At 33.2% G+C, this 27478-nt stretch overlaps 4 protein-coding genes and 1 long non-coding RNA gene across 7 annotated transcripts; 2 read left to right on the forward strand and 3 right to left on the reverse strand.

Annotated features, from left to right (window-relative positions):
- On the forward strand, positions 1 to 3444 carry LOC104783031 (ELMO domain-containing protein A; the record flags this gene model as incomplete). Its single annotated transcript, XM_010508110.2, is given in 9 exon segments — positions 1 to 33; positions 435 to 541; positions 654 to 722; positions 914 to 1029; positions 1111 to 1165; positions 1330 to 1450; positions 2592 to 2639; positions 2763 to 2857; positions 2974 to 3444. Coding segments are annotated over 9 exon segments (746 nt in total), but the record flags the coding sequence as incomplete, so codon positions are not given.
- Positions 3529 to 4562, reverse strand: LOC104783032 (uclacyanin-2-like). Its single transcript, XM_010508111.2, has 2 exons — positions 4294 to 4562; positions 3529 to 4201 (listed from the first exon to the last, which is right to left on the reverse strand). The coding sequence occupies exons 1-2, from the start codon at positions 4466 to 4468 to the stop codon at positions 3747 to 3749; spliced, it is 630 nt and encodes a 209-aa protein (XP_010506413.1). The 5' UTR covers positions 4469 to 4562; the 3' UTR covers positions 3529 to 3746.
- On the reverse strand, positions 5329 to 6467 carry LOC104783033 (uclacyanin-2-like). The gene is made up of 2 exons (XM_010508112.2): positions 6226 to 6467; positions 5329 to 5976 (listed from the first exon to the last, which is right to left on the reverse strand). The coding sequence occupies exons 1-2, from the start codon at positions 6398 to 6400 to the stop codon at positions 5555 to 5557; spliced, it is 597 nt and encodes a 198-aa protein (XP_010506414.1). The 5' UTR covers positions 6401 to 6467; the 3' UTR covers positions 5329 to 5554.
- On the reverse strand, positions 9084 to 14303 carry LOC104783035. 3 transcript variants are annotated; one of them, XR_767134.2, is made up of 6 exons: positions 12201 to 14303; positions 11303 to 11377; positions 11058 to 11208; positions 10682 to 10850; positions 10036 to 10203; positions 9084 to 9391 (listed from the first exon to the last, which is right to left on the reverse strand). It is a non-coding gene; the product is annotated as an uncharacterized LOC104783035 (long non-coding RNA). The 3 variants fall into 3 exon arrangements; XR_002037827.1 differs by lacking the exons at positions 9084 to 9391; positions 10036 to 10203 and having other exon boundaries at positions 10770 to 10850; positions 11054 to 11208; XR_002037828.1 differs by lacking the exons at positions 9084 to 9391; positions 10036 to 10203 and having other exon boundaries at positions 10783 to 10861.
- LOC104783034 (protein DMR6-LIKE OXYGENASE 2-like) lies at positions 9400 to 11893 on the forward strand. The gene is made up of 3 exons (XM_010508113.2): positions 9400 to 10228; positions 10609 to 10856; positions 10960 to 11893. The coding sequence occupies exons 1-3, from the start codon at positions 9977 to 9979 to the stop codon at positions 11537 to 11539; spliced, it is 1080 nt and encodes a 359-aa protein (XP_010506415.1). The 5' UTR covers positions 9400 to 9976; the 3' UTR covers positions 11540 to 11893.

A 27478-nucleotide genomic window follows, 5' to 3' on the forward strand; every position in this document is an offset into this window, starting at 1 on the left:
TCGAACGAGGAACCGTTTACAATCCATCATCTGGTATTTTCATCTCTCAGTCTCTTTATCTGGCGGTTGCATTTGTTCTTTTTGGGGTGAAATTTTGTGTTTCGTACTAACTGAGTTTCTTTTTTTTTTTTTGAGCGCATTGCTTTGGTTTCTGGGTCTATGTTTTTGATCATTCAGCTTGTTTCTAGGGTTTAGGTAGTAGTAGTTCACCTCTTTGCATGCCTTAACTTTCATCGTTCACTAAGATTCCAGTTTGTTGTCAAGGAGCATGTGTGTTAAAAACCTTAGTATATGTGTGTGGTGGTTTTGTAGACTTCTGATGCTTAGTGGGAGTTGTATGTGTTAGAGGTTTATACTTACTACAGACATTCAATCAATTTCTGAAAATCTTTTGAAGCTCCATTTTGATGCCAGTTTAATTTGTTTACTTACAGCTGAGGCTGTGCCATCAGCAGCTTGGTTAGGCAGGGGTCTATCCTGTGTCTGTGCTCAGAGAAGAGATAGTGACGCAAATTCCACCTTTGATCTAACACCTGCTCAGGTACTCTTTTTTTTTCCACTGTTCCAGTTCACTACAATAACATAACAGTGTTTGTCATTAGCTAGCTGGCTACAAGTATCCAATAACTTCCACCCTATTTTGAAACTTGCAGGAGGAATGCTTGCAAAGTTTGCAGAGCCGCATTGACGTAGCCTACGATAGTACTATTCCCCTGCATCAGGTACACTTTCCTTGAGGGTTTTAAAGCTTTTACGATTTTCTCATTAAAACAATTGGGCTTAAATCATCAATTGGAGATGGTAGCATGCTGCATTTTTTCATCCCTTGACCTTTTTACTGTAAGCGAGCATCATAAATTCAAATGAAATCAGCTTTGATGATTACATTTTTTGCTTCGTCATACGCTCTTAGGAAGCTCTGAGAGAGCTGTGGAAACTTGCCTTTCCTGAAGAAGAACTTCATGGATTAATATCTGAGCAATGGAAAGAGATGGGTTGGCAGGGCAAAGATCCGTCAACAGATTTTAGGTATAATACTGACTTTCCTCGTCATTTGTGTTATAATTATTTCTTGCAGCTGTACACTTTAACTTACAGTGCATCTGGCAGGGGTGGTGGTTTCATATCTCTTGAAAACTTGCTGTACTTCGCTAGGAACTTTCAGGTATACCTATATACTAGATACAAACATCTCAGAAAAAGAATGAGTTAAATTTCCTTTAAAAATTTCATTTATCATGCACCAGATATTTCTCGATTACACATTGACACTGCTTCACTTGCACTTTCGTTACTTAGTTTTAAACGCCATATGTCTATATGCTGCAGAAATCCTTTCAGGACCTTCTGAGGAAGCAGGTTGGGGATCGATCTGTGTGGGAATACCCCTTTGCTGTTGCTGGTATCAACTTAACATTCATGCTCATACAAATGCTCGACCTTGAAGCAGGTATACACANTCCACCTTTGATCTAACACCTGCTCAGGTACTCTTTTTTTTTCCACTGTTCCAGTTCACTACAATAACATAACAGTGTTTGTCATTAGCTAGCTGGCTACAAGTATCCAATAACTTCCACCCTATTTTGAAACTTGCAGGAGGAATGCTTGCAAAGTTTGCAGAGCCGCATTGACGTAGCCTACGATAGTACTATTCCCCTGCATCAGGTACACTTTCCTTGAGGGTTTTAAAGCTTTTACGATTTTCTCATTAAAACAATTGGGCTTAAATCATCAATTGGAGATGGTAGCATGCTGCATTTTTTCATCCCTTGACCTTTTTACTGTAAGCGAGCATCATAAATTCAAATGAAATCAGCTTTGATGATTACATTTTTTGCTTCGTCATACGCTCTTAGGAAGCTCTGAGAGAGCTGTGGAAACTTGCCTTTCCTGAAGAAGAACTTCATGGATTAATATCTGAGCAATGGAAAGAGATGGGTTGGCAGGGCAAAGATCCGTCAACAGATTTTAGGTATAATACTGACTTTCCTCGTCATTTGTGTTATAATTATTTCTTGCAGCTGTACACTTTAACTTACAGTGCATCTGGCAGGGGTGGTGGTTTCATATCTCTTGAAAACTTGCTGTACTTCGCTAGGAACTTTCAGGTATACCTATATACTAGATACAAACATCTCAGAAAAAGAATGAGTTAAATTTCCTTTAAAAATTTCATTTATCATGCACCAGATATTTCTCGATTACACATTGACACTGCTTCACTTGCACTTTCGTTACTTAGTTTTAAACGCCATATGTCTATATGCTGCAGAAATCCTTTCAGGACCTTCTGAGGAAGCAGGTTGGGGATCGATCTGTGTGGGAATACCCCTTTGCTGTTGCTGGTATCAACTTAACATTCATGCTCATACAAATGCTCGACCTTGAAGCAGGTATACACAGTCACAGGAATTTACTTACCGTGATTCATGATTGTTATTATTGTTGCTATTGACATCTCAAGCCATAAAATTTGGAAATCCATTACTATAGAATCCTCTTGCATGATTGCCTGTCATTCTGATTATGAGTAGTGTATTGAGATAATTAAGTGGGTTCACTAATTATATCCTTTTAAACTTTTTCAGTGAAGCCACGAACAATTGTTGGGGCAACTTTTCTGAAGTTTCTTTCTGGTAATCTCTCACACACTGCCAAATCGAATCTGATCGCCAAATTGAAAAGCCTTTTTGCACACATGGTGCATTAATTGGATTTTGACACTGATTTAGATAAGTGTGTTTTTTTTGGGTTGGCAGAGAACGAATATGCCTTTGACCTTCTTTATTGCATTGCATTCAAGCTAATGGACCAGCAATGGCTTTCAATGCGTGCCTCATACATGGAGTTCAATGTAAGTACCTGTAATCATATCTATGTATTGTTGTTGCAGAGAGAAGATATTTTGTTGGTCATAACAATATATGACTTAATTTGGTAACATGAGATGATGTTATGTGGGTGAAACAGACGGTGATGAAATCAACAAGGAGACAGCTGGAGAGAGAGCTGATGCTGGAAGACATTATGCATCTTGAGGATTTACCCTCCTACGCTCTTCTCACTCAATAGCCCTTATAATGATAATAAATAGTAAGAAGAAGAGTCACTAACCACTTAAATAACACAAGGTTGCTCTGTTCACTCTTTACTTTTCCTCGTCAATGCTTTCGCTTCTTTGACCTTTTTTTGTGTTTGGTGGTGCTAAGAAACAACTCCAACACCGAGTAGTTACTTGTTATATTAAAACAAGAAAAAGAGAGAGGTTGCGATAAATGTCAATTTGGTTGGGGGGTGTGTTTGGTTGCAAGGAGTGTGTAGCTAAAATGGATTTGTTTTCTAGCAACTGTTCAGGTTTCTTAGTATTGATTGATGTACGCAAAGACGATTGTGTGAGAATTGGTTTTTCTCTAAATTCAAAAGCAGTCTCCGTAAAGGACTCTGACATGGGGTTAAACTTTATATGTTTGTGTATTTAAGAAAACGCTAAGATTGAAAGCTTTTATTGTTTATCTATCACGTTGAATACGAATTCCAAACGCGTAATATATATTTAGATGAGAACGAGAACATCCAATGCACTTATAAATTATAATCGGCTGGCACCACACGGAAGAAGAAGGAAAATATAAATATTATTGTTATAGAAGTGAACAAATATTATTGTTATAGAGGTGAAAAAGAAGAAGGGCTGACGATCCTCTTTTAAAGAAACCAGAAGCACAGATTCCACGGTCGTTGTTCTAACCCAACAAAATTAACACATTATTACAAGCCAACACCAGCGACATCCCAACCATTACGTAACTCACTAGTCCGCTAGATGCACCACTTGATGAAGGTGGAGGTGGAGGTGGAGACGGAGGCGGTGGGGGCGGCGTGACTGAATCGGCTACGTGTGTTCCATCAGATGGCTGCGAATCCTCTTTTGAGATGGGAGGAGGAGCGGCAGAAAGTGAGGGCGACGGTGAGGTTGGAGTGGGAGGAGAAGAAGCGGCGGCTATGACTGGGATGGCGAGCTTCATGCCACTGATACAGTGGCCAGGTGTAGGACAGACAAAGTACTTTGTTCCTACCGTCTTGAGTTCGATCTTGGTGTCCCCGTCGGAGAAATTCTCAGACGCAGAGGAGCCGTCGCAGTCATCATATCCGGCTTTGTTTACCACATCTACTGAGTGTGAAGGACCGTACTTGAACTCTGTTTCAAACCGTTGGTAAAGATTAGCATTAATCACTTGGCTAAAAAGAAGTCAAAGTTTCCTTGTGCAATAAGTTATCTCAAAAAGTTACCTAGAGTATCACCAACCCTGAAAGTCTTTCCGATTACCCACGCTGTGTAGTCCACACCGCTGGCCCATTGACTTTCGTCTCCCACAGTGTAAGTCACAGCGACTGTCGCTGGGACGATGGCCATGACTAGGAGAAGAATAGCTGCAGCCATCTCGGACAAACCATTCGTTGCCATGTTTTGGTCTGAACCTGAAGAGATATGTTAATTAACAAATGCATGTAAAGATGAGAAGTAGGGAAATGGTGTTGGTTTATATAACAAGAGGCGTGAGAAGGACTAATGTGAAAAATTAAGCTGAAGGGATTATGTGAAAAAGTCGCCTATTCTTAATTAATTTATCTGGTTTATGTCCCTAAAAGACACTCTTAATTAATTAGGGTCAAATTCCGTTGGCATTGCCTTCAGGTTTGTGTTCTGCACATCTTTTCTCATGTGCTCTAAAAAATGGACTTAGATTAAATTTTGATTGGCTAAGGACATGAATTTGATCATGCAAGGTTCTAATATTTTGTTAATTTGTTCCAATCATATTTATTGACAGGAGGACTCGGCATAAAATACAATGCTACCATGATTCTCTTTTTCGCTTCTTTGTCTCTTTTTTAACAAATTTTGTCAGAAAAGAAAAAACACAACCTAATTTGATCTACACTATACACTGAATTATATCCAAGGGTAGTTAAATTTGCAACCAATATATCTATCGTCAATGTATACATCTAAAGCTTTTTGTACAGCTAATCTAATACTAATTAATTATGCCAAGTTGCATACCTTTATATAATCTCTTATTCCATTAACAACTGCCATTTGAATAAATATTGCTAATGTCTCTTAGTTGTTGTTGATTCAGCCATTATAGACAACATAATATTGTAATGAAATTAATTAATTTGCTTAGAAGTCATAATGAATCCGGAGGGGGAAGGTTGAGAGAAGAACTACTCTACATGTGATTCCAAAACCAAAAAGATAAAATATATGGAGAAGAGAACGTATGATAACGGATGATGGAGAGTGGTTCCTCACGAACGGAAAAGAAGATGGAAGTTAATTATATTTTATTTTACAACAAGAGAAGAAGTGAACGTGATGATCATGATAACGATAATCAAATGCCGAATAATAAAATCCTACGAATAATGAAGTGCTTCGGACGACGTGGCACACAAACCCAAGTTCTCTTATACAAAAGTTACAACCAAAACCCAAATAATTAAAAAGCAAAAGCACTGACTCCACCCTGGCTCTCTAAACCAATTACATCCACAAACCATAGCCCAAAACCATCGAGACTCCGACCAAAACGTAACTCATCACTCCCTTAGACGCACCACTTGGCTTTGGTGGAGGAGGAGAAGTTGACCCTGAATCAGGTGTGGGTGTGGTTGGGGGTGTTCCGTCAGCCGGCGGTGAGCCCGGTTTGGTAGGAGTTTCCGGAGTTGAAGATGGGGGAGAAGGAGTGGCCGGAGGTCCGGTAGAAGCGGCTACGACAGTAACGGCTAGCTTCATGCCACCTTCACAGTGACCAGAGGTAGGGCAGATGAAGTACTTTGTTCCTACTGTCTCGAGATCGATTTCTGTGTCTCCACCAGAATGGGTATCGATCGGTGTGCCTCCACAGCTATCGTAACCGGCTTTGTTCACCTCGTTCACTGAGTGTGAAAGACCATACGTGAACTCTGCGTTTTCCATCATATAAAAATATGATTAGAACATTAAGAAACAAAACCTAGGTAGAGAGAGCTTCATTGCGTAATACGTTATCTCGATTTCGTCAAAACTATATTTACTTTCAGGTTGGTTATCAGATTAAATCATAAACCCCAAAGCCAGAAAATATGAAACTAAATTTGAAGATTACTAATTACAAAACTTCAGTTTGAGCCTGAATATATATAAGTTAACGGGACCAAACAACAATAACTTACTTAGAGTGTCACCAACTCTGAAAGTTTTTCCGGTAGCCCAAGCTTTGTAGTCCACACCACTGGTCCATTGAGAAGCGTCTCCGACCGTGTGAGTCACAGCGACTGCGGCTGGGACGATGGCCATGACCAGGAGAAGAGCAATTGCAGCCATCTTGGTTAAACCATTCATTGCCATGTTGTGATTAGAAGAAAGACAATTATTGTAAAGATGTGTATAGAAGATAGAGAGTATGAAGAGAAGTAATGGTTATGGTGTCTTATTATATAACAAAGATATGTGAGGAAGACTATGGGAATTAAGTAAATAGAATGTATGAAAAAGTCGCCGCCTCGCCAACTCATTCAACAACTTCATCCTTTCTTTTTCATTTTTTTTTTGTTTTATTTTTATTCATTTCTTTGTTTTCTAAGACATTGTCATGATGCGTAACTACTATGTTCTTATATATTCAAACAAAAGTATAATAAAGGAATGGATCAATTAATCGAATTGTTCTTCTTCTTCTTTTTTAATTTTCGTCAAATTAATCGAATTTTTTTATGGTTTCCTTTGATGTAAATTATATATAAACTCATCACCCTTATGAGTGGCTTCTTCCTATTTGGCTTTTTATGTTTTTCTACATAAAAGTGTGCTGAGAACATGGGTTTGTTAATATGAATATAAGTATGATCCAGATAATGTATATCGATCATAACTATTGTATTTATTGGTTGACAAGAATATGTATTGTGTCTATCACTTGATTAACATGTTATAGATTCTACAGGTGCCAAGATTCCTTAAATTTGAAGCAAATATATCTGAGCTAGAAATTTAAATATTTTTTCCTGAAAACAAGTTTTGTTCGTATGCCTTAAAAACAGTGTATTTGAAGAAAAGAATTTTAGCTATATTTTTTCTCGGAGAATCTCAGACAAAAAATACAATTAAATGGGTACACGGCTGAATCACAACAATGTTTCATGTAAATGTTTTCAAATATGTGATTTTTTGTAGTATTCTTTTGATTTTATATTTTGTTTGTCTAATTGGTATATAATTAAGATATTATATTCTCACCCATACAAACTTCTTCTTTTTTTAATGGGGGTTTTGTGTAGATTGAGTTTGAACAAGACTTTATCAATACAACTCCTTAAATTAAGATTTCTTTGTTGAATCACAAAACATATGAAGGGGTTTTATGTACTACTCATTATTGTGTCAATGGTTTGTGCATTAGCAAGGTGTTGACCATTGACTAAGTTCTTTATTCAAAAGTTATCAGATTGGAAAAAATCGCCGAAGGCATTGGGTCAGAAGTTGTGAAAGAACAAAAAGATGAACATATATATTGCAAATGACATCCTAACTTTTATAGAAATAAAAAAATTGTAATTAAATTGGGAATTAGGTAATATCAAAATAGTAGGAAGATGCCTAACACGTTCTAATATACTTGTCAATGACCAAAGATGGGTATGGTGTTAGGCATGAAACAAATCTTTACAGTATTCGAAAAAGATGAATACATACATACATACGAAGCCAACAATTTTGATAGTAACTCATAAAAGCGAAATGGTCAATTATGAAAAAAACATAAACCAAATAGTATAATCACTTAAGTATTTTATTACCTATCAACTTACTTATTTTGACCAAAACAGATTTTAGGAGATCGTAAAAAAGAACAAAATTTAGAGGGGTCTTCTAGAGGCGGTCCAGAGCGTACCATGTTGAGCTTTGATTAATTATTATCGTGCCATCATTAGCTTCAAAAGGGGGAGAAAAAATAAAACTTAATAGGTATCACATTCGTAATTTAAATAAATAAAAGCTTACTTTTACAGCCATGATGGAATTTTGTATTATAATATTATAGATTAAACATGTTGAATTAGTGTTATTCTTAATATATATAGCAAATCTTGTTCTTTTTTAACCACGTTTGGAAATAGTTACTTTAGAAAGGTAAAATTGTTTACCCAATCTTTCCGTGACAGCCAGAGCCGTGCCTACATGGTCAAAAAAGAAACACTCGCCTATGGCCTTTAATTTTGTAGAAAGTTTAAGAAGCCATATTTTGTTAATAGTTTTTGTTCATGTTGTATCAAAGTAAGGTTATGGAAATTTATACTAGTGATAAGGGAATATAGTGAATATAGAGCAATACTGCAATATATAGAATCTATAATTACAACGACAAGTTAGGATCTCTGTAGATTAATATTTTCTTATATTAATTAGATATCACATTTTTATACCACAGTTTATTTAAAATTCGTATAATCACCCAACTATTTTTTGTTGTTGATAGTAACACAATACTATGAAAGTGTTACATTTTGTTAATTTTATACATTTGGTTTATGAAGTATTAAAAGTGTTATATTTCTATAAATTATTTTAAAGATGAAACAATTTTTTTTTGTTTTTGCTTACGGCCTCTAAATCTCTGGGCACGGCTCTAGTGACAGCACTACATACATAACATAGTCTTGTTAAGCTATACACGTCAATGACAAAAAAAAATCCAAATTGACTCAGAAAAAGTCGTGGCAAATCGAAACTTACGGTTTCCTAGCAAATGAAAATGATCCAATTATGAAAGCATGTAGAGTCGAGAAGATAACGGCTACTCCACTTCCACCATCAAATCCCGTTATCATAATTGGCCCATTACTTTCGGCCCATAAAAGAACTTAATTAATCAGAGGAGTTTTTGATTCAATTATCGAAAATAATGATCTCTCTAGTAAGTTTGTCTACTAAAGAATAAGAATGATGTCAGAACTCAGAAGTAGTTTCTTTTTTTTTGTCTCTCTCCTCCAACGCTAGAGGAGGAACACTTCACCTTCGACCAGAGGAAAAACCAACTCAGCATTAGACATCTCTTTGGGTTTGGGGTACAGATGCATTTTAACATGCATCTTTATTTTCCCAATTCTCAACACCCTTAAAAGCCGTTTCTTTATTTTCTTTTTTATTTGTAGTATAACATGTTAAAAAATAAATGATACAAGCTGACTACAACATCCTTATTTAGTGCTGGGTCCATGAATCTCGACCGATACTCATCCTCTTTACTGACGTCAACACTCATATAATGTTTTTTTTTCTCTTCCCAAAAGTGGAAACCAAAATATCCTTCACCTTTCTTTTATGAATATGGCGGTAAACCTAAAACCAAAGAACACGTTATTGTACTTTTGATCTGATCCATTAACTTAAGAAGACGATCTTGCCCCCTGAACAGAAAACGAGTTGCTAAACCTAGTCCCCGGTTCTAAGGTCCAAACAAAACCACCGGTTATATGACATTTTAGACCTGTCATATCCTCATATGGACTATATAATAATATGTATAAAGCCATCCAGAACAGCAAAAAGATGCAACTTAATGAAGACGTACTGTACGTGTCAATACGCTTTCATATAATTCACATCCATGTCCCACAATTTGATCTGTCACACTTCATTTAATGTAAAGATGAAGCTGCAGGTTGTTTCCAAAACCGTAAGCGAACGAGCAAAATAAAACAAAATAAAAATGAATATAAGAAAATGTCGACTTATATATATTTTTAATGGATACTTGTATAAAGAAAAAGTATATACTTCTAGAAGCACTTAAACCGTATATGTTACATGTATAAATACACGCTATGCATGTTGCATACTCTGTAGTAGTAATAAATAAAACGGAGCTGAGATTACTTACCAAAGAATCATTCTAGCTTAGCTAATTCTAAAAAGCAAACACAAATGGAGGAAACAAAAAAGACTTTGCTAGATGATTCTTTTACAAGTGCAATGGCACTTACCAATTCAGGTGTGCCTCAAGTCCCTGATCGTTACGTTCTTCCCCCATCGCAAAGGCCAGCTCTTGGTTCAAGCTTAGGCACCACTGAGACTACACTTCCTATCATTGATCTCTCTCTTTTACACCAACCTTCGCTTAGATCCCGTGCAATCCATGAGATCAACATAGCCTGCAAGGAGTTTGGTTTCTTTCAGGTATCACATATCCAGCAAGTTTAGTGTTTTACATGCTAGCTATATTTCATCCAAATCATGCATGTCTCTGTTTTCATCAATTCAGTCTAAACATTCCCATGCCTAGTCACTAGAACTAGCCCTAGAGTGAGCTTATCGCTTCTACCAATCACACTTTGGATATATGACTAATTAGAAAGACGGCTATTGTCTTCTTGCATTAATGTCATGTGGAACAAACTCCCTGAACAGGGGAAAGAAGAATAAAGAAAAGACAAAATCCTCAATCCCAGTCTTAAATGAAAACATAAATTGCATGCATGCATGTTTTCTCTACTTAAAGCCATCTTATTCTTTATAAAACTAAGAGATAAAGCCATAACGTTTATACTTCCCTACAGGTTATAAACCATGGAATACCATCATCACTGGTTAAAGATGCCCTAGACGCAGCAACATTGTTCTTTGACTTACCTGTGGAGGAGAAGATGCTTCTTGTGTCTGCAAATGTTCATGAGCCAGTAAGGTATGGCACAAGCCTTAACCATTCAACAGACAGTGTCCACTACTGGAGAGATTTCATCAAGCATTACTCTCATCCACTCCCAAAGTGGATTGATATGTGGCCATCAAATCCTCCATGCTACAAGTAAGCTAAACATATCTTTAGGCCAGCTTCATTATCTGAAACCTTATCTCTCACTTAGAATGAAAAAACTTATATTATTTTCTGATTTACTCCCTCCTTTCAGGGATAAAGTGGGCAAGTACTCAGAGGCAACACATGTGCTACATAAGCAACTAATAGAAGCTATAGCAGAAAGCCTTGGACTTGAGAAAACTTACTTACAAGAAGAGATTGAAGAAGGGTCGCAAGTCATGGCAGTGAACTGCTATCCAACATGTCCAGAACCTGAAATCGCCTTGGGAATGCCACCACACTCAGACTTCAGCTCACTGACCATCTTACTCCAAAGTAGCCAGGGGCTCCAGATAATGGACTGCAACAAAAACTGGGTCAGCGTACCGTACATTGAAGGAGCCTTGATAGTTCAGCTGGGAGATCAGGTAGAAGTGATGAGCAACGGGATATACAAGAGCGTGATTCATCGTGTGACAGTGAACAAAGATGTGAAAAGGCTGTCTTTTGCAAGTCTACACAGTCTACCTCTGCACAAGAAAATAAGTCCAGCACAGAAGCTCGTCAACGAAAACAACAATGCACCTGCCTACGGAGAGTTTAGTTTCAACGATTTTCTTGAATACATCTCAAGCAACGATTTTATACAGCAAAGGTTCATTGATACAATAAAGAAGAAGAGCAGTCCCTGAAGAAGATGATGACAACGAAATATACCAATCAACCAAACCACATAATTCAACAAGGCAATTTTCATGGTTTCGTCTTTTGAATAATTAAGCTTCCGGTTTGTGGATTTTAGTAGTCCTTTTATATATGTAACATCACCAAAGTATCACAAAAGTACATTTTTCCTCTGTTTATATTCACATTCACATAAACAGCTTAATGAAAAGATCAAAAGATGTTACTTTTTGTTTTTTCCCTTCATATCTGTTTTTTTCTCATGCAGTGATTGTAATATATATCTTTAATTAACTGAAAGAGTGTAGAAACATCTGTTTCTTGATATTGTAAATCAACAATTGTTTGTTGAATCAGTTAAAATAAAAAGGGTGAGGTTTTTAGATTCATATAAGATCAGAAGCACAAGTAGTTCATAAATTGAGACATACATAACTGTGATTTGATTCATGTAAGCAAAGTGCTATCTATAGTTAAGAATCAATTATATCAAAACTTAAGACAAAAATAATAAATTATGTATCTGTACAACGTCTACCGATGCTTACAGTAATTTTTCGATCAAACGGTGATTACGATTGATGTAAGCAAAGTGGTTGTTTATATCAAAACTTACAAAAAAAAAGTCTTATCGAATTTGATACAGAGCATATGAGATCGATTACTTACAAGAATCTTACAAAAGATAAGTATCTTCCGGATGAGACTAATCAACGTCGCGGGAGACTAATACCGTCGCACGTAACTACGGCCTTGACTAATACCGTCGCACGTAACTACGGCCTTGATTAGCCTCTCGCTTCCGTCGGCGACTTCTCCTCGCATACCAGTTTTTTTTTTCTAGCCGTCTCTGTTTTTTTTTTTTTTCGATTTTACGGGATTATCGAGTTTCCTTTTTTTTTTACCGTAGGTACTTTACCATTTACCGTCGCTTATTTTTTTCTTTTTCTTTATGTCGGCTCTCACCTTCTCTTTTCCTTTTGGTCAACTCAACACTCACAACCACAACTGATTTTGCTGATGGTTTAAACTTTTTACCATTTTTAAACGAAATATTAATTTTTAATCGTATTCGTAGCCCAATAATTAACCTTTTTAGACGAAATATTAGCTTTTACAATAATTTAAATTTTTCATACTATTTTACAATACGTGAAACAAAGTTCTCCAAACTACATTTTCAAAAGGTCTTAAACTCGCTGCATCAAAGGTAAATATATTATATTATAAAGTAAGTTAAAATGAAAGTTTTTTTTTGAAAAAGGAAGTTAAAATGAAAGTTGCGGAAAATAAATCAATTACTTCAGTTTTACTTACTTAACATGCATAAAAATATAATATTCATCTTAAGTAGAAGGATTTATAAATTAAACTCTATCTGAATCCATGGATTAGTACATAATTATTGCTTCTTGAACTTTCATAAACTTATTAAATGTTAAATAGTATAATTGTATAAATGATATTGTACAAATTACATGTTCCGACTGGATAAAATTTCTTGAACTAATTCCGTGACCATGGTATACATTACCCAACGCTAATTAAGATATCAACGGCCTATTTGCGGTGAATAATGGCTTTTTTATATATATATAGACAACATCAACATGCATGCATTCACATTTTTTTGAAAAAAGAAAAACATGCATGCATTCACCAAAAAAAAAAAAAAATTACATTCTACATAATAAATAAATAACGACTGCTTATAATACCTCGACGATGATCAAAATACAGTGTATACTGAATGGCTACATTTATGTTTTACGGTTTTACCTTTCGAACAAAATTTCTATTAACTTTCCTTGAACCCCAAAAATACAGAAACAAAAACTTGGCAAAAAAAAAAAAAAAAAAAAAANAAAAAGAGAAAAAAACAAAAAAAGCCTTAGTGCAAACTGCTTATGCCAAATACCCATTTTTTAGCAGAATCAAAGTTTCACTTTTAAAATAAATAAATGTTAATCAGAAAAAGAAAAGAAAAAACGAAATGTAAAAAACATGAAATTACTATAATTATAATTATACGCAGGTTTAGACCCTCCTTCTTTTAACCCCAATTACTACGTACAATTGGGCGTTAAAATTAATATTAGTGATAAAATGTGATAAATAAAACAGGTTTCTTAATTTGGCTTACCTTATAACAATAGCTCTGATCACTTGGTCTTGCAATTATGTAACTACATGAAAATTTATCAATTCACACACATCGTGTAGTAAGTAAATGAAAACAGAAAAAAAAAAATAAACAAAAAAAAAATAACCGTAATTAGCTGTTTCCTTCTCAAAATCAGTTTTTCGGCAAAGACTAAAATAAAATACAAGAGGATTCATAAACTAAAACATCTACAATGAAGGGGAAAAATAAGAAATTAAAGTATGTAGTTCAAATCACGGAAAACAAATGATGAAAACCCTTTTAACACATCCATGCATTTTAAAGTTCACACTCATCAGTCTAAAACAAAACTATTGAGTTTTTCACTTTGCAAAACATTAAAAACACATAAAGGACATATAAACAGAGGAAATTAAAAGAAGAAAACAAAATTAAAAGAATGAGGTTTGTTGAAACTAAGATGCGAAATCTCCAGCTCGGACTTGAATGTATATATGCATTTGAGCAAGAGCAGTGTCTAAGTACGTACCTACATGCATACAATGTATATAAATATATATACTAGCTTGATCATCACTTTTCAAGATACATGAATAATATATAAGTGCAATGAAATCAACCGGCGTGCATGAATCTATCTCTGTTTCAACGGCGCAAAGTACACAAGTTACACGATATCAGCTTGTGTTATATAAATTAATATAAATTATGAATGCGTTTTGGCAACATTATGCGTCATTCCAGCAATAGAGTTGTTAGCATAATAGGTCAAACAAAATATTTTAATTAAATTTTGCATTCGTATGGTTTTTATTAATAGTTAGCCCATTTGACCACGGACAATTTGGTTCCATACTTGCATTTATATATTTTATGATTTAATACACACCAAACCGGATAAAGATTTCACAACTTGTTTTGCTTTTATTTACTTTTTTTGTTTGTTTGTTTCTACATATTTATTAAAAGCTTCAATTGAACTACTTAAAATAATTATTAATAATTTCCTACATGCTAATGCGAGATACAAAGAACCAACCAAACCAAGACGGTTCGAGGGGAGACGTAAGAGACAGCACAAGTTTTGTCTATTTTGGTAAGAAATATATATAAATTCACAAAGTTTCTGTCGGTTTGCAAGAGTGGTATTTAATGTTTTTGAATTTGAGGACAGGCACCGTATACAGTAGATTCTAATTATTTTGCTTTGTTCTAGTATTATTTCCAAAACAAGAAACAACGTACGTACGATAGTTTTGCGAATACCGCTGTCCACTTGTCCAGTCAAGTGCAATGGTCAGATTATTTAATTACTTGAATATACGTACGGAGTATCAAAAATAAAAGTTAGCGAGTTCCACTTTTTTCTTTATTTGTCACAGAATATACTCAGAGTCACAGTGCGATCAACTCCTTTGAACCCTTGTTATTTCCAGTGTGTTCATGACGAAAGGAGTCCGATACAAGAGACCTCGCCATCTTTTTTATACTAAAAGTGAAGGCTTTTGTATGCCGAAATTAACACAAATTTTGAAAACTAAAATTCTATTATTAAAACGTTCGTGATGATAAAATGTAACTAAGAAATTAATCGAAAGGAATCAAACTCTAATCTAAACTCTTCAAACTTATTTACAATGACTTACTTTTAACAAAAATAATTTCGTAATGAGGGCTACCATGAAATGATGGTCCACATATAGAAGCTTGCCATAACTAACGCTAATAATATTAGAAGTTCATGATGCATATTTAAATATTAGTCCACAGTTAAAGTATCTAGTTCATAGTTCATGATAAAATCGTAATAAAATCTAGTGGCGCATCATGCAACGGATCCACCGCTTCTTTGTTTCTGGACTGTTAATCCACCGTTTGTTGTAACAATTTAGATAATAACAAATATGGAATCAAATAGCCAGCTGTTAGCCTGTTACAACTTACTATACTATAATATACGGCGGCCATATATCTTTGATCGGATGAGAAAAAAAAAATATTATTATGTTGACTCAGTTGGGCTAAACCCAAAACGTAAATATGAGTATCTGGAAGAAAAAAATCAGTTGGGTTACAATAAACGATGGGAGCCCAAAATCTTGTTCAACTTTTGTTTCCGAAAGGGGGATCCAATTGATTTCTCGCTTGTAAAGTATCCAAGAGGGATGTACTACTGTATTTAAACGAAAAAAAAAATTATCGAGCCCGAGAAGGATACATTTAAACAAACTTTTCTTTCTATATAGATAGCTTAACTGCTTTTCTATGATAGTTTGTACAAAAGAGTAATCATGGTACCAAAAAAGTGTAAATAACAAACTTTGGAGAAAAAAACAGAAGATAGTTTGTGTTTATGATACAATTTTTTAATATACATAATGATAATTTGTGTTTAACTATTGAAGATAAGGTTGTGCAGTTAATAGTATGAGATAACAATAAATGTATATTGCGATAATTATAGTTTATAGTGTATATACTCTATATGAATTACTTTACCAAGTCATATCTCTTTATAGGACTTAAGATAGACGTGTGTTAGTTATTTCAACCTTCATTATTGCTAGCTGGTTTTCCTAACTGGTCATTTTTGCGGCCAATACACTCAAATACTTTATTTGGTAATTGTATTGAATTAGCAATGAGTTATGAGATTGATTGTTGTGGACGGTGGCTACATTAATTATGTAGAACAAAACAAACTAGTTCTAATGTAAATTAAAAGTACGATTTGAGTGATAATTGATGGACTTTGGTCAGATACGAAAGACGGCTGGATTTGGACCAGCTCTGTTGACTGATGTGGTCATACAATATAATTGCAAAACTTTTATATGTTTATTAAATAATAAAATACACAAATGTTGGAGAGTATACTGTATAGTTTGTATTAGTAATAGTATCAACATTATTTATGTAATGCCATCAATTATATAACATTATAACATTCTTATACTGTATTATCTATTTGATGGCATTAGAATGGTATACTAAAAATATGTTGATACTTGATACAAAATTACTAATACATTTTACGTAAATTATGTTGATAAGGATGAAAAATTGAAAATGTTGTTTAATGGTACAATTATTACAATATAGTACTGGATTTAACACTCTCAGTAGCATTAAGTTTGTTTTTTTTTTATCAAAAGTAGCATTAAGTGTGATAACGATTCACTTGTGTTTTTTTATAACAACGACGAACTTATGTTTGTTCGAATCTTTTTATTTCGATTCATAATTAAGTGTTTCAACCGATTTTATGTAGCCTTTATAGCTCGCACTTTTAAAAGATACTCCTAACAAATTTACTTTTTTTTTCTTCGATTTCATTTATTTCTTGCATTTAATCAGCGAGTGTGAATTTTGCAAAAAAAAAAAAAAACAGCGAGTGTGAATTGGTTTCGATCATTACTCAAGCAACATATAATGAGCATTTCTTACTTAAAAATACATATTCACATTTAGCAAAAATGATTTTATAATTCGTTGGTCTTACAAAAAAAAAAAAAAACAGCGAGTGTGAATTGGTTTCGATCATTACTCAAGCAACATATAATGAGCATTTCTTACTTAAAAATACATATTCACATTTAGCAAAAATGATTTTATAATTCGTTGGTCTTACAAAAAAAAAAAAAAACAGCGAGTGTGAATTGGTTTCGATCATTACTCAAGCAACATATAATGAGCATTTCTTACTTAAAAATACATATTCACATTTAGCAAAAATGATTTTATAATTCGTTGGTCTTACAAAAAAAAAAAAAAACAGCGAGTGTGAATTGGTTTCGATCATTACTCAAGCAACATATAATGAGCATTTATTACTTAAAAATACATATTCACATTTAGCAAAAATGATTTTATAATTAGTTGGTCTTACAAAAAAAAAAAAAAAGGAATCAAGTAATCATTTTGGGAGTAAAGGAAATAAAAATAATAAACATCAAAGGCAATAATTTAAGTAGTTGGTGAAAGGATATAGAAAAAAAGAAAAATAGTCAACAAGAAAGTAATGAGGAAAGTGGACACTTTGTTTTTCAACAATTCACCTTTGTTGCTTGTGTCTACTTTGGCAAAACTCTCTTAATTATTAAATCATCCAATATCACAATCCCAGACGAACTTTCTTCAGTGAAGATTATATTTAAATAATATCTGGTTCATAGAATTTCTATAATTTGAAAACGTCTTATAAATAATATTGGCACAGTTCGTTTTGAATGTAGATGCATTTTCATTTGTTGATTGAGAGATAAGTAAAAGTGAAAGTGTTAATAATGATTAGAGAGCGGAATACGATTTTAGACTTACTTTTATCAGGAGTTTAAATTTTATTTTAGGGTACATATATATATACTAATATGTACACAAATGTAGAAAATTACTTCAAGGCGATAACAAAAAAAAAAAAAAAAAAAAAAANNNACCATGGTAGTTTGTTAGAAAACTTAAGTATAGGTCTTACAAACGCACAAAATTTCAATAACTTTAGACAATTTAGATATTGTTTTACCATTTTAAAGAAAAAAATCTGCTATTATTACTTTGTAAAGTAGAATCCAAAAGAATCATATACAATAATAATAATAAAAATTCAGTACTTTAAAATTCAACAGAGTAGAAGAGATACTATTGGAGGCAATTGGGACATGGTAGAAGAAGCTTCTTTATTACCAAATTAAGTAAATATCCCAAACAATTCCATTTTTCATCTAAGCTTAATGTCACTATTCCCTAAATTAATTACGCAAAATTTCATTTTATGTTATGATGATTGTTTGATATTTTATTTTATTCCCTCCTAGATATTATCTTAAAGATCTAACTATTGTGTTGAGTAATTTGGTGTACGTAACGTTAAGAATCATTTGGAAATTTGTAATCTTGAAATTATGTTTGCTGTACGTATTCCACCTTTTTTTTTTAACAATTGACTTGGAACATATTTATACCACACAATAAGATGATTTCCAGGACCCAAATATAAACAATTCACTAGTAAATCAAACACATCCAACAAAAACTAGCAATTATTAGATAAGAATTTAAACATTATTATTTAATCCTGTTAATCGCCAGATTTAGTTTTTTTTACATTGACAACTCGTCATATATAGTAAATATATGTACATTATTTTTAAATAAAAAAATCTTTTTAAAATATAATGACTATGTAAGGTTATTTTTAGAAAATAAATGAGAAAAATTCACCAAAAGAAGTTGTTAGCTGGCTTCTGATGATTTTTATCGGCTCGGCTATGACTTGAGAGACGCGCCGGACAATGTTATCTGGCTTTTGTGGATTTTACAAAACAATGAAAAATAATCGCTGTTGCTTAAATAGCACGTGAAATTTATCTTCTATGTAAGGAAAAGGTAAATAACACGGTTTTTTCTATATAAGACCAAGGAATCTTAAGATATCAAATCTATATATATATATATATATATTTCGTCAATATATATATAGTTATATGTACTGATTAAACTAGTATCACTTAAATATCCAATTAACATTTTTTATACAAATTTTCAATATTTGATGAGGAACTTCTTTCAATTTAACACTACTGTATATTTATTATTTAATTAAAGAACCGGATTAAAAACTCTAAGCACGAATGCACAATCATAATATGTGTCACAATATTAAGATTGTCTTTTTTGCCTTTTTTGAATGTTGGTCTAATATTTAAATAGATTTTAATTTACTCGGCAAATATCCAAGTCAAAACTTATACCATTAACTATCATTAATCATGAATGTAAGCTCTGGAGATAAGAACACGAAATTCTTCCATGCTTCAGTGAAAGCTGATAGATCAAATAATGGGTTGGAAGCTTTTTGGGGGAATACGAGATTCTTCATCGCACGGAAGCCTCTAAAGGAGATGTGGTTTCTTGTTATTTTCAGAATCTTTTCTCTTCTTCCTATCTGGTTGACCCATTAGAGCTCTTCGAAGGTTTTCTTCCCAGAGTCACTAGCCAAATAAATGATATCTTGATGGCAAAAGTTTCAAAAGACGAGGTCAGGGAAGCAGTATTTTCCATTAAAGCAGCTAGTGCCCCGGGGCAGACGACATGACATGACTGTTTTTTCAACAATATTGGGACATTGTTGGAAATCAACTCACTGCAGAAGTTCTAAGGTTTTTTGATGAAGGGTTTTTCTAAAATGAGTGGAACTTTACTCAGATAAACTTGATTCCAAATAAGGTTGGTTCAGTGTTAATGTCAGATTTGAGGCCCATCAGTCTGTGTTCGGTTATGTACAAGGTGATCTCCAAGATCATGGTGTCAAGATTGCAGCCGCTGTTTCCGGATCTGGTTTCCCCTAATCAGTCAGCTTTCGTGGAGGATAGGCTGATCTCAGATAACATAAACATTGCTCATGAAGTGGTTCATGGTCTAAGAACTCACGATGCATTGTCCAAGGAGTTTATGGCTGTTAAAACGGATATGTCAAAAGCCTTCGACAGAGTTGAGTGGAGTTTCCTGCATCACTTGCTATTAGCACTAGGGTTTCACCCTTCCTGGGTTGATTTGGTGATGAAATGCGTGACAACAGTGACTTACACGATTTTGATTAATGGTCAGCCCCATGGGAATGTGTTTCCGGAGAGAGGGCTAAGACAAGGTGATCCTCTTTCACCTTTTCTTTTTGTTCTCTGCACAGAAGGGCTTACTCATCTCCTAAACAAGGCAGAACAGCAAGGGCTTCTAAGCGGGATGCGTTTCTCTGATAATGGACCTTCGATTCATCATCTGATCTTTGCAGATGATACCTTGTTTGTTTGTAAGGCGGAAGAAGCGCAATGTAGGGTTATAAAAGGGATTTTGAAGACTTATGGTGAAGCGACAGGCCAAACTATTAATTTGGAAAAGTCCTCAATCACTTTTGGAGCTAAGGTCGAAGAAGTTTCAAAGGACCAAGTTAAAGTTATTCTAGGTATTGTTAAAGAAGGTGGTGCAGGAACTTATCTAGGATTGTCGGAATGCTTCAGCGGGTCCAAAAAAGACATGCTGGAGTATATCAACGAAGGAGTGAAGAACAGATTGTCGGGTTGGTTTGCTAGGTCTCTCTCTCAAGGGAGGGAGGAGATATTATTGAAAATAGTGGCGATGGCTATGCCGGTCTATGCCATGTCTTGCTTTAAACTCCCAAAGTCAACCTGTGATTCATCTCCAGCGCAATGTCATCCTTCTGGTGGAGTACAATAGAAAATCAGAGGAAGATTCATTGGATAGCGTGGGACAGGCTGTGTTTAAGAAAGGATCAAGGGGGTTTAGGCTTTAAAGATATCGAGCTTTTTAATTAGGCTTTATTGCCAAAGCAAGCTTGGAAGCTCCTACAAGATCCTAATTGCCTTTTCTCTAGGTTCATGAAGAGCAGATATTATAGTGATTCGACTTTCCTTGAAGCTGAGTGTGGGAGGAGGCCGTCCTTTGCTTGGAGAAGCATCCTTCATGGAAAGGATCTGATGGAATTGGGGTTAAAGCAAAGAGTTGGAGATGGAGCCTCACTGAAAGTTTGGACTTCTCCTTGGGTAGATGATGTAGGTATGAAAACGCCTTTAATGACGAATATACTGGTTGATCTCGAATTAACAGTAAAGGATTTAATCGATCATGTCACGAGAGATTGGAATCCAACGGTTTTGGAGGAGCATTTTTTCCAACGTGATGTTGATTTAATCAAAAAGATCAAACCAGTCCTTTCCTCTCCTGATTTTTTGTGCTGGAAATTCAATAAGAGCAGTGATTATAGTGTTAGATCAGGGTATTGGTTGGCTTGCCAGACTTTTAGAAAGGAGGAAATCACCTTAGCATCGATGCTCCCTTCTATCAACGAGATTAAAGATCAGATCTGGAAAATGTTGGCACCTCCGAAGCTGAAGATCTTCATTTGGAGGGCAGTTAGTGGAGCTTTACCAGTTGCAGAAAGTTTGAACTCCAGAGGTATGCACATAGACACTCGCTGTGAAACGTGTGGGATGGAAGGAGAATCTATCAACCACCTGTTGTTTCAGTGTTCTTTTGCTAGGCAGGTTTGGGCAGTTGCAGGGTTCCCCTTACCAGAGAACGGTTTTGAGAACAGCTCGATTTATCAAAACTTGCATTTGGTTCTTTCCATTTGTAAGAATGTTCAGCTGTCCCTGCAGACAAGAAGATCCCTTCCATGGATCCTCTGGCTTCTTTGGAAAAACCGCAATAACATGGTCTTTGAAGGTAATGTCTACCTGATCCCTGATTTGGTTAAAAAGATCAGTGAGGATGCAGAAGAATGGTTTCAAGCCCAGGAGTTAGATGAGAAGGAAGAACGGAATTGTCAGAGGTCACGATCAAAGACTGAGCATTGGAAGCCGCCAGTTAAACCTTGGTTAAAGTGTAATGTAGCTTCTTCTTGGGACAAAGTTAAAGCTATAAGTGGAGCGGCTTGGGTTCTGAGAAACTCGGAAGGAACAGTTGTGCTCCATAGCATACAGTCCTTTGCGTTTATAAAGTCAAAAGAGGAAGCTGCATTGCAAAGCAGTTTGTGGGCAATGGAGAACATGAAAAGCTTACATATCCCGAAAGTGATCTTTGCTTTAGAGAATGTTGAGCTAGAAGGAGCGACGGATAGACCTTCTGCTTGGCCAAACTTTAAACTTCAGGCAGAGAGATTGTCGTTGGCGTTATCCTTGATCCATGAATGGAAAACAACCTTTGAAACAAGAAATGCTAACTTGGGTGCCTTCTTGATAGCTAAAAGTGTCACAAGTGGTGAACATTCACAATCATATGTAGCACAGAGCTATCCTTTTTAGTTACAAGGAGTTTTTGTATCAGACCAAAGCTTTACTTAGTTGCTTTGGCTTCTTGTTGATGATTATGTTGATTTCTTTTTGTAAAGTTTGAATCTTTCATTATTAATATATATGAAAATCATTCAGACGAAAAAAAAAAACTATCATCAATCATCATGTGAAACACTTTACATATTTTTGTAAGCTTTTTAACAAAAAAAAAAATCAGTTGGTTTACGAATTCGTAATTTTTGTTTCATACTTTTTAATGATTATATATTTAAACGTATCTGGCTAGTGTGAGAACATATAATATATAGCTGATCATAGGAGCTAGGGGGTGACTGGATGATAAATATATACCATAAATATATTAAGGTGCAAGATTTGGTTCTATTCTACTATACAAAGAGACCAACCATAAAATTGTAAACAAGATCAATATTTTATGTTTGAAAATTAACATATATACATTCATCGCATAGAAATTTGTATCTACATTGATCTCTCAATCTTTGGTCGGTTCATTTTACAAATGGTTAGGCCGAAATAGTCGGTTTAGAAAAAAATCAAAACCAAAGTATATGTCATCGCTATCACTCAATTCATCTCTATTGCCCTCCTTTCAAATTTACCTCTTAATTTTCTTTGGGTAAAGAAAAAATAAACTCTTTAATTTCTCCCGTAACAACGTGGAAAAATGGTCCCGAAAGAAGAAAATGGCTAACGTAAATGACATTGAAATAGTCCCATCGGCAAAAAGGGTGAAGAGAAAAAAAGAAAATTTATATAATAATAACAATCCGAATAAATGTGATCAATATTTATTATGTTTTTTCAATCGTACCTTTTGGATATTTTCTGAAAAGTCGTGATAAATTATTAAAACGGTTATTTATCAAAATGTTACAAATGTTCACTGTAAAATTGTGTTGATTGGAATAATCATATCTTTTGAAATCTATATATATTTGTCTGTTTGAACTGTTTTCATTTTTTTCCCATGACATAAAATCAACTAAAATTTCAATCTCAATGGTTTATACATTTTTCTAAATTATTTTCTAGCATTCGTTCTTTTAAAAGTCAAGAAATTCCTCTAATCCTTGATTTAACAAAAAAATTTGGAATGATGAATCTAATTTACATTTTTTAGTTAATTTTAAATATAAAAATTTAATGTCTACATATAATAGCAATCCGAATAAATGCTACCAAAAGTTGTGTTTTTTTCAACTGTACCTTTTGGATATTTTTTAAAAAAATCTGTAGAAAAAAATAAATTGTGTGTTTTACAAAAAGTTACGATTGTTCATTGTAACTGTTTTTTTGTAAAGTTGCAACTTTTTATTGTAGAGTTGTGTTTATTCGAATATTCGTATCTTTTGAAATCTAGATATATTTGGCTTTTTGAACTATTTTTATTTTTTTGCTATGACACAAAATAATATAAAAGTTCAATATCAACAGTTTTTACAGCTTTCTAAATTCTTTATTTTACAGTTCAATATCAAAAGTAAAAATATTCCTCCAATTCTTGATTAAACAAAAGATTTTTGGAATGACGAATCTAATTTACAACTTTTAGTTAATTTTAAATATAAAAATTTCAAAAAAATACCTAAATTTTCTTTTTCAAGAGTTAGGTGGATTATATAGTGAATTTTTGAATTTGACTTCTTAATATGGTAATAAAGATGTTTTCTATTTAAAAGCAGTTTATATGAGTTATTAGGTGAAATCAAGTGCAGACACAACATTTACAATTTTTAGTAGCACCTTTTCATAATTTTTTTTAAATTTAAATGGTTGTATCTGTTCATTGTAAAGTTGTGTGTTTTCACGATATTTTATTTATATCTTTTCATCACAACTTTTCGGTCTAATAGTTGTGTCTATTTAAATAGTCATATCTATTGAACTCTCTTTATATTTGCCTCTTCATCAGTAACTAACAAGTTCGTTGAAACAAATTTTCCATTTTTTGTTAATCTAAATAATGAAATATTAATATCTAATATTAACGTTATTCTATAATCTAATTAAAATTTCAGAAATAATTATAGCAATAGAGAAATTTAATACAACTTAATATATAATTTACAGTTGCGTCTATTTTTATCGTAACTTTTTGTTAAAAAATAGTTTAATATTTAAAAATAAGAATAACAATCTGAATAAATACGAACAAAAGTTGCGACTTTGCTTAGTATTTTTGGTAAGAAAATTGTTTTTATTCGTTTTTTTAAAACTCAAACGGTTGTATCTGTTCATTTTAGAGTTGTGTCTTTTCACTATTTAATTTATTCATATTTTTTCATCAAAACTTTTCGTTCTAATATGTGTGTCTATTTAAATAATGATGTCTTTTGAACTTTCTTTATATTTGTCTTTTCATCAATAACTAACAAATCATTATTCGTTGAAACAAATTTTCTGTTTTATGTTTAATCTTAATAATTTGAATATTAATATCTAATATTCAAAGTTATTCTATAATCTAACTAAAATCTTATAAATAATTATAGCTATATAGAAATTTAGTAAAATTTTATATAGAATTTATAGTTGTGTTGCGTCTATTTATCATAACTTTTCGTTAAAACTATTTTAATATTTAAAATTTATATTCTTTTGTTTTTAATTATAATTATTAATAGAAAATTATATTTTCTCATTACAACTATTAGTTCAATATTCTCAGTTAGGATCACTTTATTATAATGATTTTTTTAATTGTAACTTTACCATAATTCTTTATAAAAAAAACTTTATATTTATAATATGTTAAACAATATTTTTTTTGTCATAAGTTTTCATTTTGATGGTTGTGTTTTTATTAACAGTTAAGTTTAATGTTTATGTATTCAAACTATTTTATTACATTCAAATGATTTCATAATGTATAATTTTAAATTTTAAATTTTATTTACTTTTTTCTAAAATAATTTTCCGCGACATCGAGGGGGGGTCTGAGTCCTAGTTATATTATAAAGAAACTAATTAATGGCTTTTCTGGTGTGTAGTTTTATGTCCGCAAATATATGAATGGTCACGTTGGTTTGATATATCCAAAACGATGACATTCAAATCGGGGAATGTAAGTACGTGTTATATAAACCAATAGACCTAAAGTTGTGCATGCAATTTTTGTTTACTACGAAATAGGAAATTAGTTCCCAATTGGTTGAAACATCAATTCACTTTAATTGCTTAAGTATTTTGATCCTATCACTAACGAAGATATATTCCATGCGTTCCATGTGTATCTTCTCGACTTCTCCTCCTTAGTATTTATGTATCGTGTAAATTGAAACTCTTCTCTTCGAGTTAGTTCCTGACTTTTATTTTCTACATAGCTCTTTTTTTACTTCAAATAACCTATAATATGTAAGAATATATTGAGAAGCTAAATTGTTTTATTACTAGCTAGTGAGTCCCATGTGGGTAACATTTGAAAAGATGTATAGTAATGTGAAATGCTTAAAAGGATATAGAGTTAAAACATTCTTTCAGAAATCACGACGGCAATGAATACAATATAAAGAAAAATATTCATAATGTTAAACAGCTAGCTAAGAGTGTAATACGCTTTATAAATGAAAAGAAGCTATAAGTTATTGAATAACACATGTAATGTCAAATAGTAAGTAATTCACGTTGCACTTCCTCTATTCCTCCGTTAGTCCGATCAACATATCACTCTAACTTATTCACTTGGACTTGTTAAATATATATAACCCGTGGTATAGGCAAATAAGTTAAATTTCATCGCAACATTTTATATATTGATGAACAAAAAATTTGTATAAAATTATAACAATAGCATAGTGCTCGACCATGATACTTTTATAGGGTTGCAATTGTTCAAGAAAATGAAAGAAAAAATGGTATTACCATATTAATGGTTACAATATGGTTTCATTAATTATGTAAACTCAAATCAAAAGATATTCCACTAGCTAGCTACGTTAACATCAATTATTAGTGAAAACCGATTAGAGATTGACCAAACGTTTATTTTTTAACACCAAAAATGTGGTTGATTTAATATTTATTTGGTTGTATAACCTCCAAAAAATGTATACCATGTGTTTTTTTTTCTCTAAAGGAGTATCTTGGTGTTATATATATGAGACTTGGTGTTATATATTCGAGAGAAAAGATGGTAGAAGGGCGTGGGGAATGCAGGAGGAAGGTGCATACGTGCGTACTTTCCTTGATCACCCAATTGCGGCGAATTGGCTATATAGCCGGTGCCTTGGGGGTAACATAACCACACGATATAAGCCGAGTCGATACATTTTGTGAGCCGTATCATTCGAGAACTCCCACGTGTCTACTCCCATCAAAATCATGTGATGAAGCGACGGTCCGATATTTATTTTGATACACACTCCTTTCTCTTCTCTTGTCATCTCATCTCAGCCGTCCATCACTGCTCTTGTATCTCTCATTGTCATACATTTAACTTTTTTGGTCATCTGTCAAAATTTTGGTGCTGTATGAAAATTTAGGGGTGGTATTGGATTGAAATTTTTGAAAAGTTCAACAAAATCATTAAAATTGAATAAGTGAAATATTGCTAAAGAATTTTGTTGATTAGTTTTTTAAAATCTTGTAAAGTACTTCAAACAATTCCTTTATTTTTGTGATATTTTCAATGACTTTATTTTGTAAAGAAAATGTCTAAAATCATGAACCAATAACATAATAATTGAACTCATTAATAATCCTAGATTCTTTTGTTTTAATTGAATAACACAACAATTTTAATGACTTTATAAAAGTCTGAATCTTTTTTTTTTTTGGACAAATATAAAAGTCTGAATCTAATATTCCAAATTTGTTAGATGTTAAATGACTTTTTACAAATCACAAACCAATAACACTGAACTTTAACAGAGTTTAACAAAATCTTGATCTATAACAACAAATTCTACCTAACATTTAAAGTTTTTAAAACTCTATTCAAATCTCAAACCAATAACTCCCACTAACAAAAAAAAAAAAAATAGTAAGTAAGG

This window comes from Camelina sativa, chromosome 4, assembly GCF_000633955.1.
Source record: "Camelina sativa cultivar DH55 chromosome 4, Cs, whole genome shotgun sequence".
NCBI classification, from domain to species: Eukaryota; Viridiplantae; Streptophyta; class Magnoliopsida; order Brassicales; family Brassicaceae; genus Camelina; species Camelina sativa.

What these genes read in the sequence shown, in the direction of transcription:
- LOC104783032 (XM_010508111.2), bottom strand. Translation starts at nt 4,468, where the DNA reads ATGGCAACGAATGGTTTGTCCGAGATGGCTGCAGCTATTCTTCTCCTA. An exon ending in CAGGGTTGGTGATACTCTAG is followed by an intron (nt 4,202 to 4,293) that starts GTAACTTTTTGA and finishes GGTTTGAAACAG; the next exon opens with AGTTCAAGTACGGTCCTTCA.
- LOC104783033 (XM_010508112.2), bottom strand. Translation starts at nt 6,400, where the DNA reads ATGGCAATGAATGGTTTAACCAAGATGGCTGCAATTGCTCTTCTCCTG. An exon ending in CAGAGTTGGTGACACTCTAA is followed by an intron (nt 5,977 to 6,225) that starts GTAAGTTATTGT and finishes TGGAAAACGCAG; the next exon opens with AGTTCACGTATGGTCTTTCA.
- LOC104783034 (XM_010508113.2), top strand. Translation starts at nt 9,977, where the DNA reads ATGGAGGAAACAAAAAAGACTTTGCTAGATGATTCTTTTACAAGTGCA. An exon ending in AGGAGTTTGGTTTCTTTCAG is followed by an intron (nt 10,229 to 10,608) that starts GTATCACATATC and finishes ACTTCCCTACAG; the next exon opens with GTTATAAACCATGGAATACC. An exon ending in TCAAATCCTCCATGCTACAA is followed by an intron (nt 10,857 to 10,959) that starts GTAAGCTAAACA and finishes CCCTCCTTTCAG; the next exon opens with GGATAAAGTGGGCAAGTACT.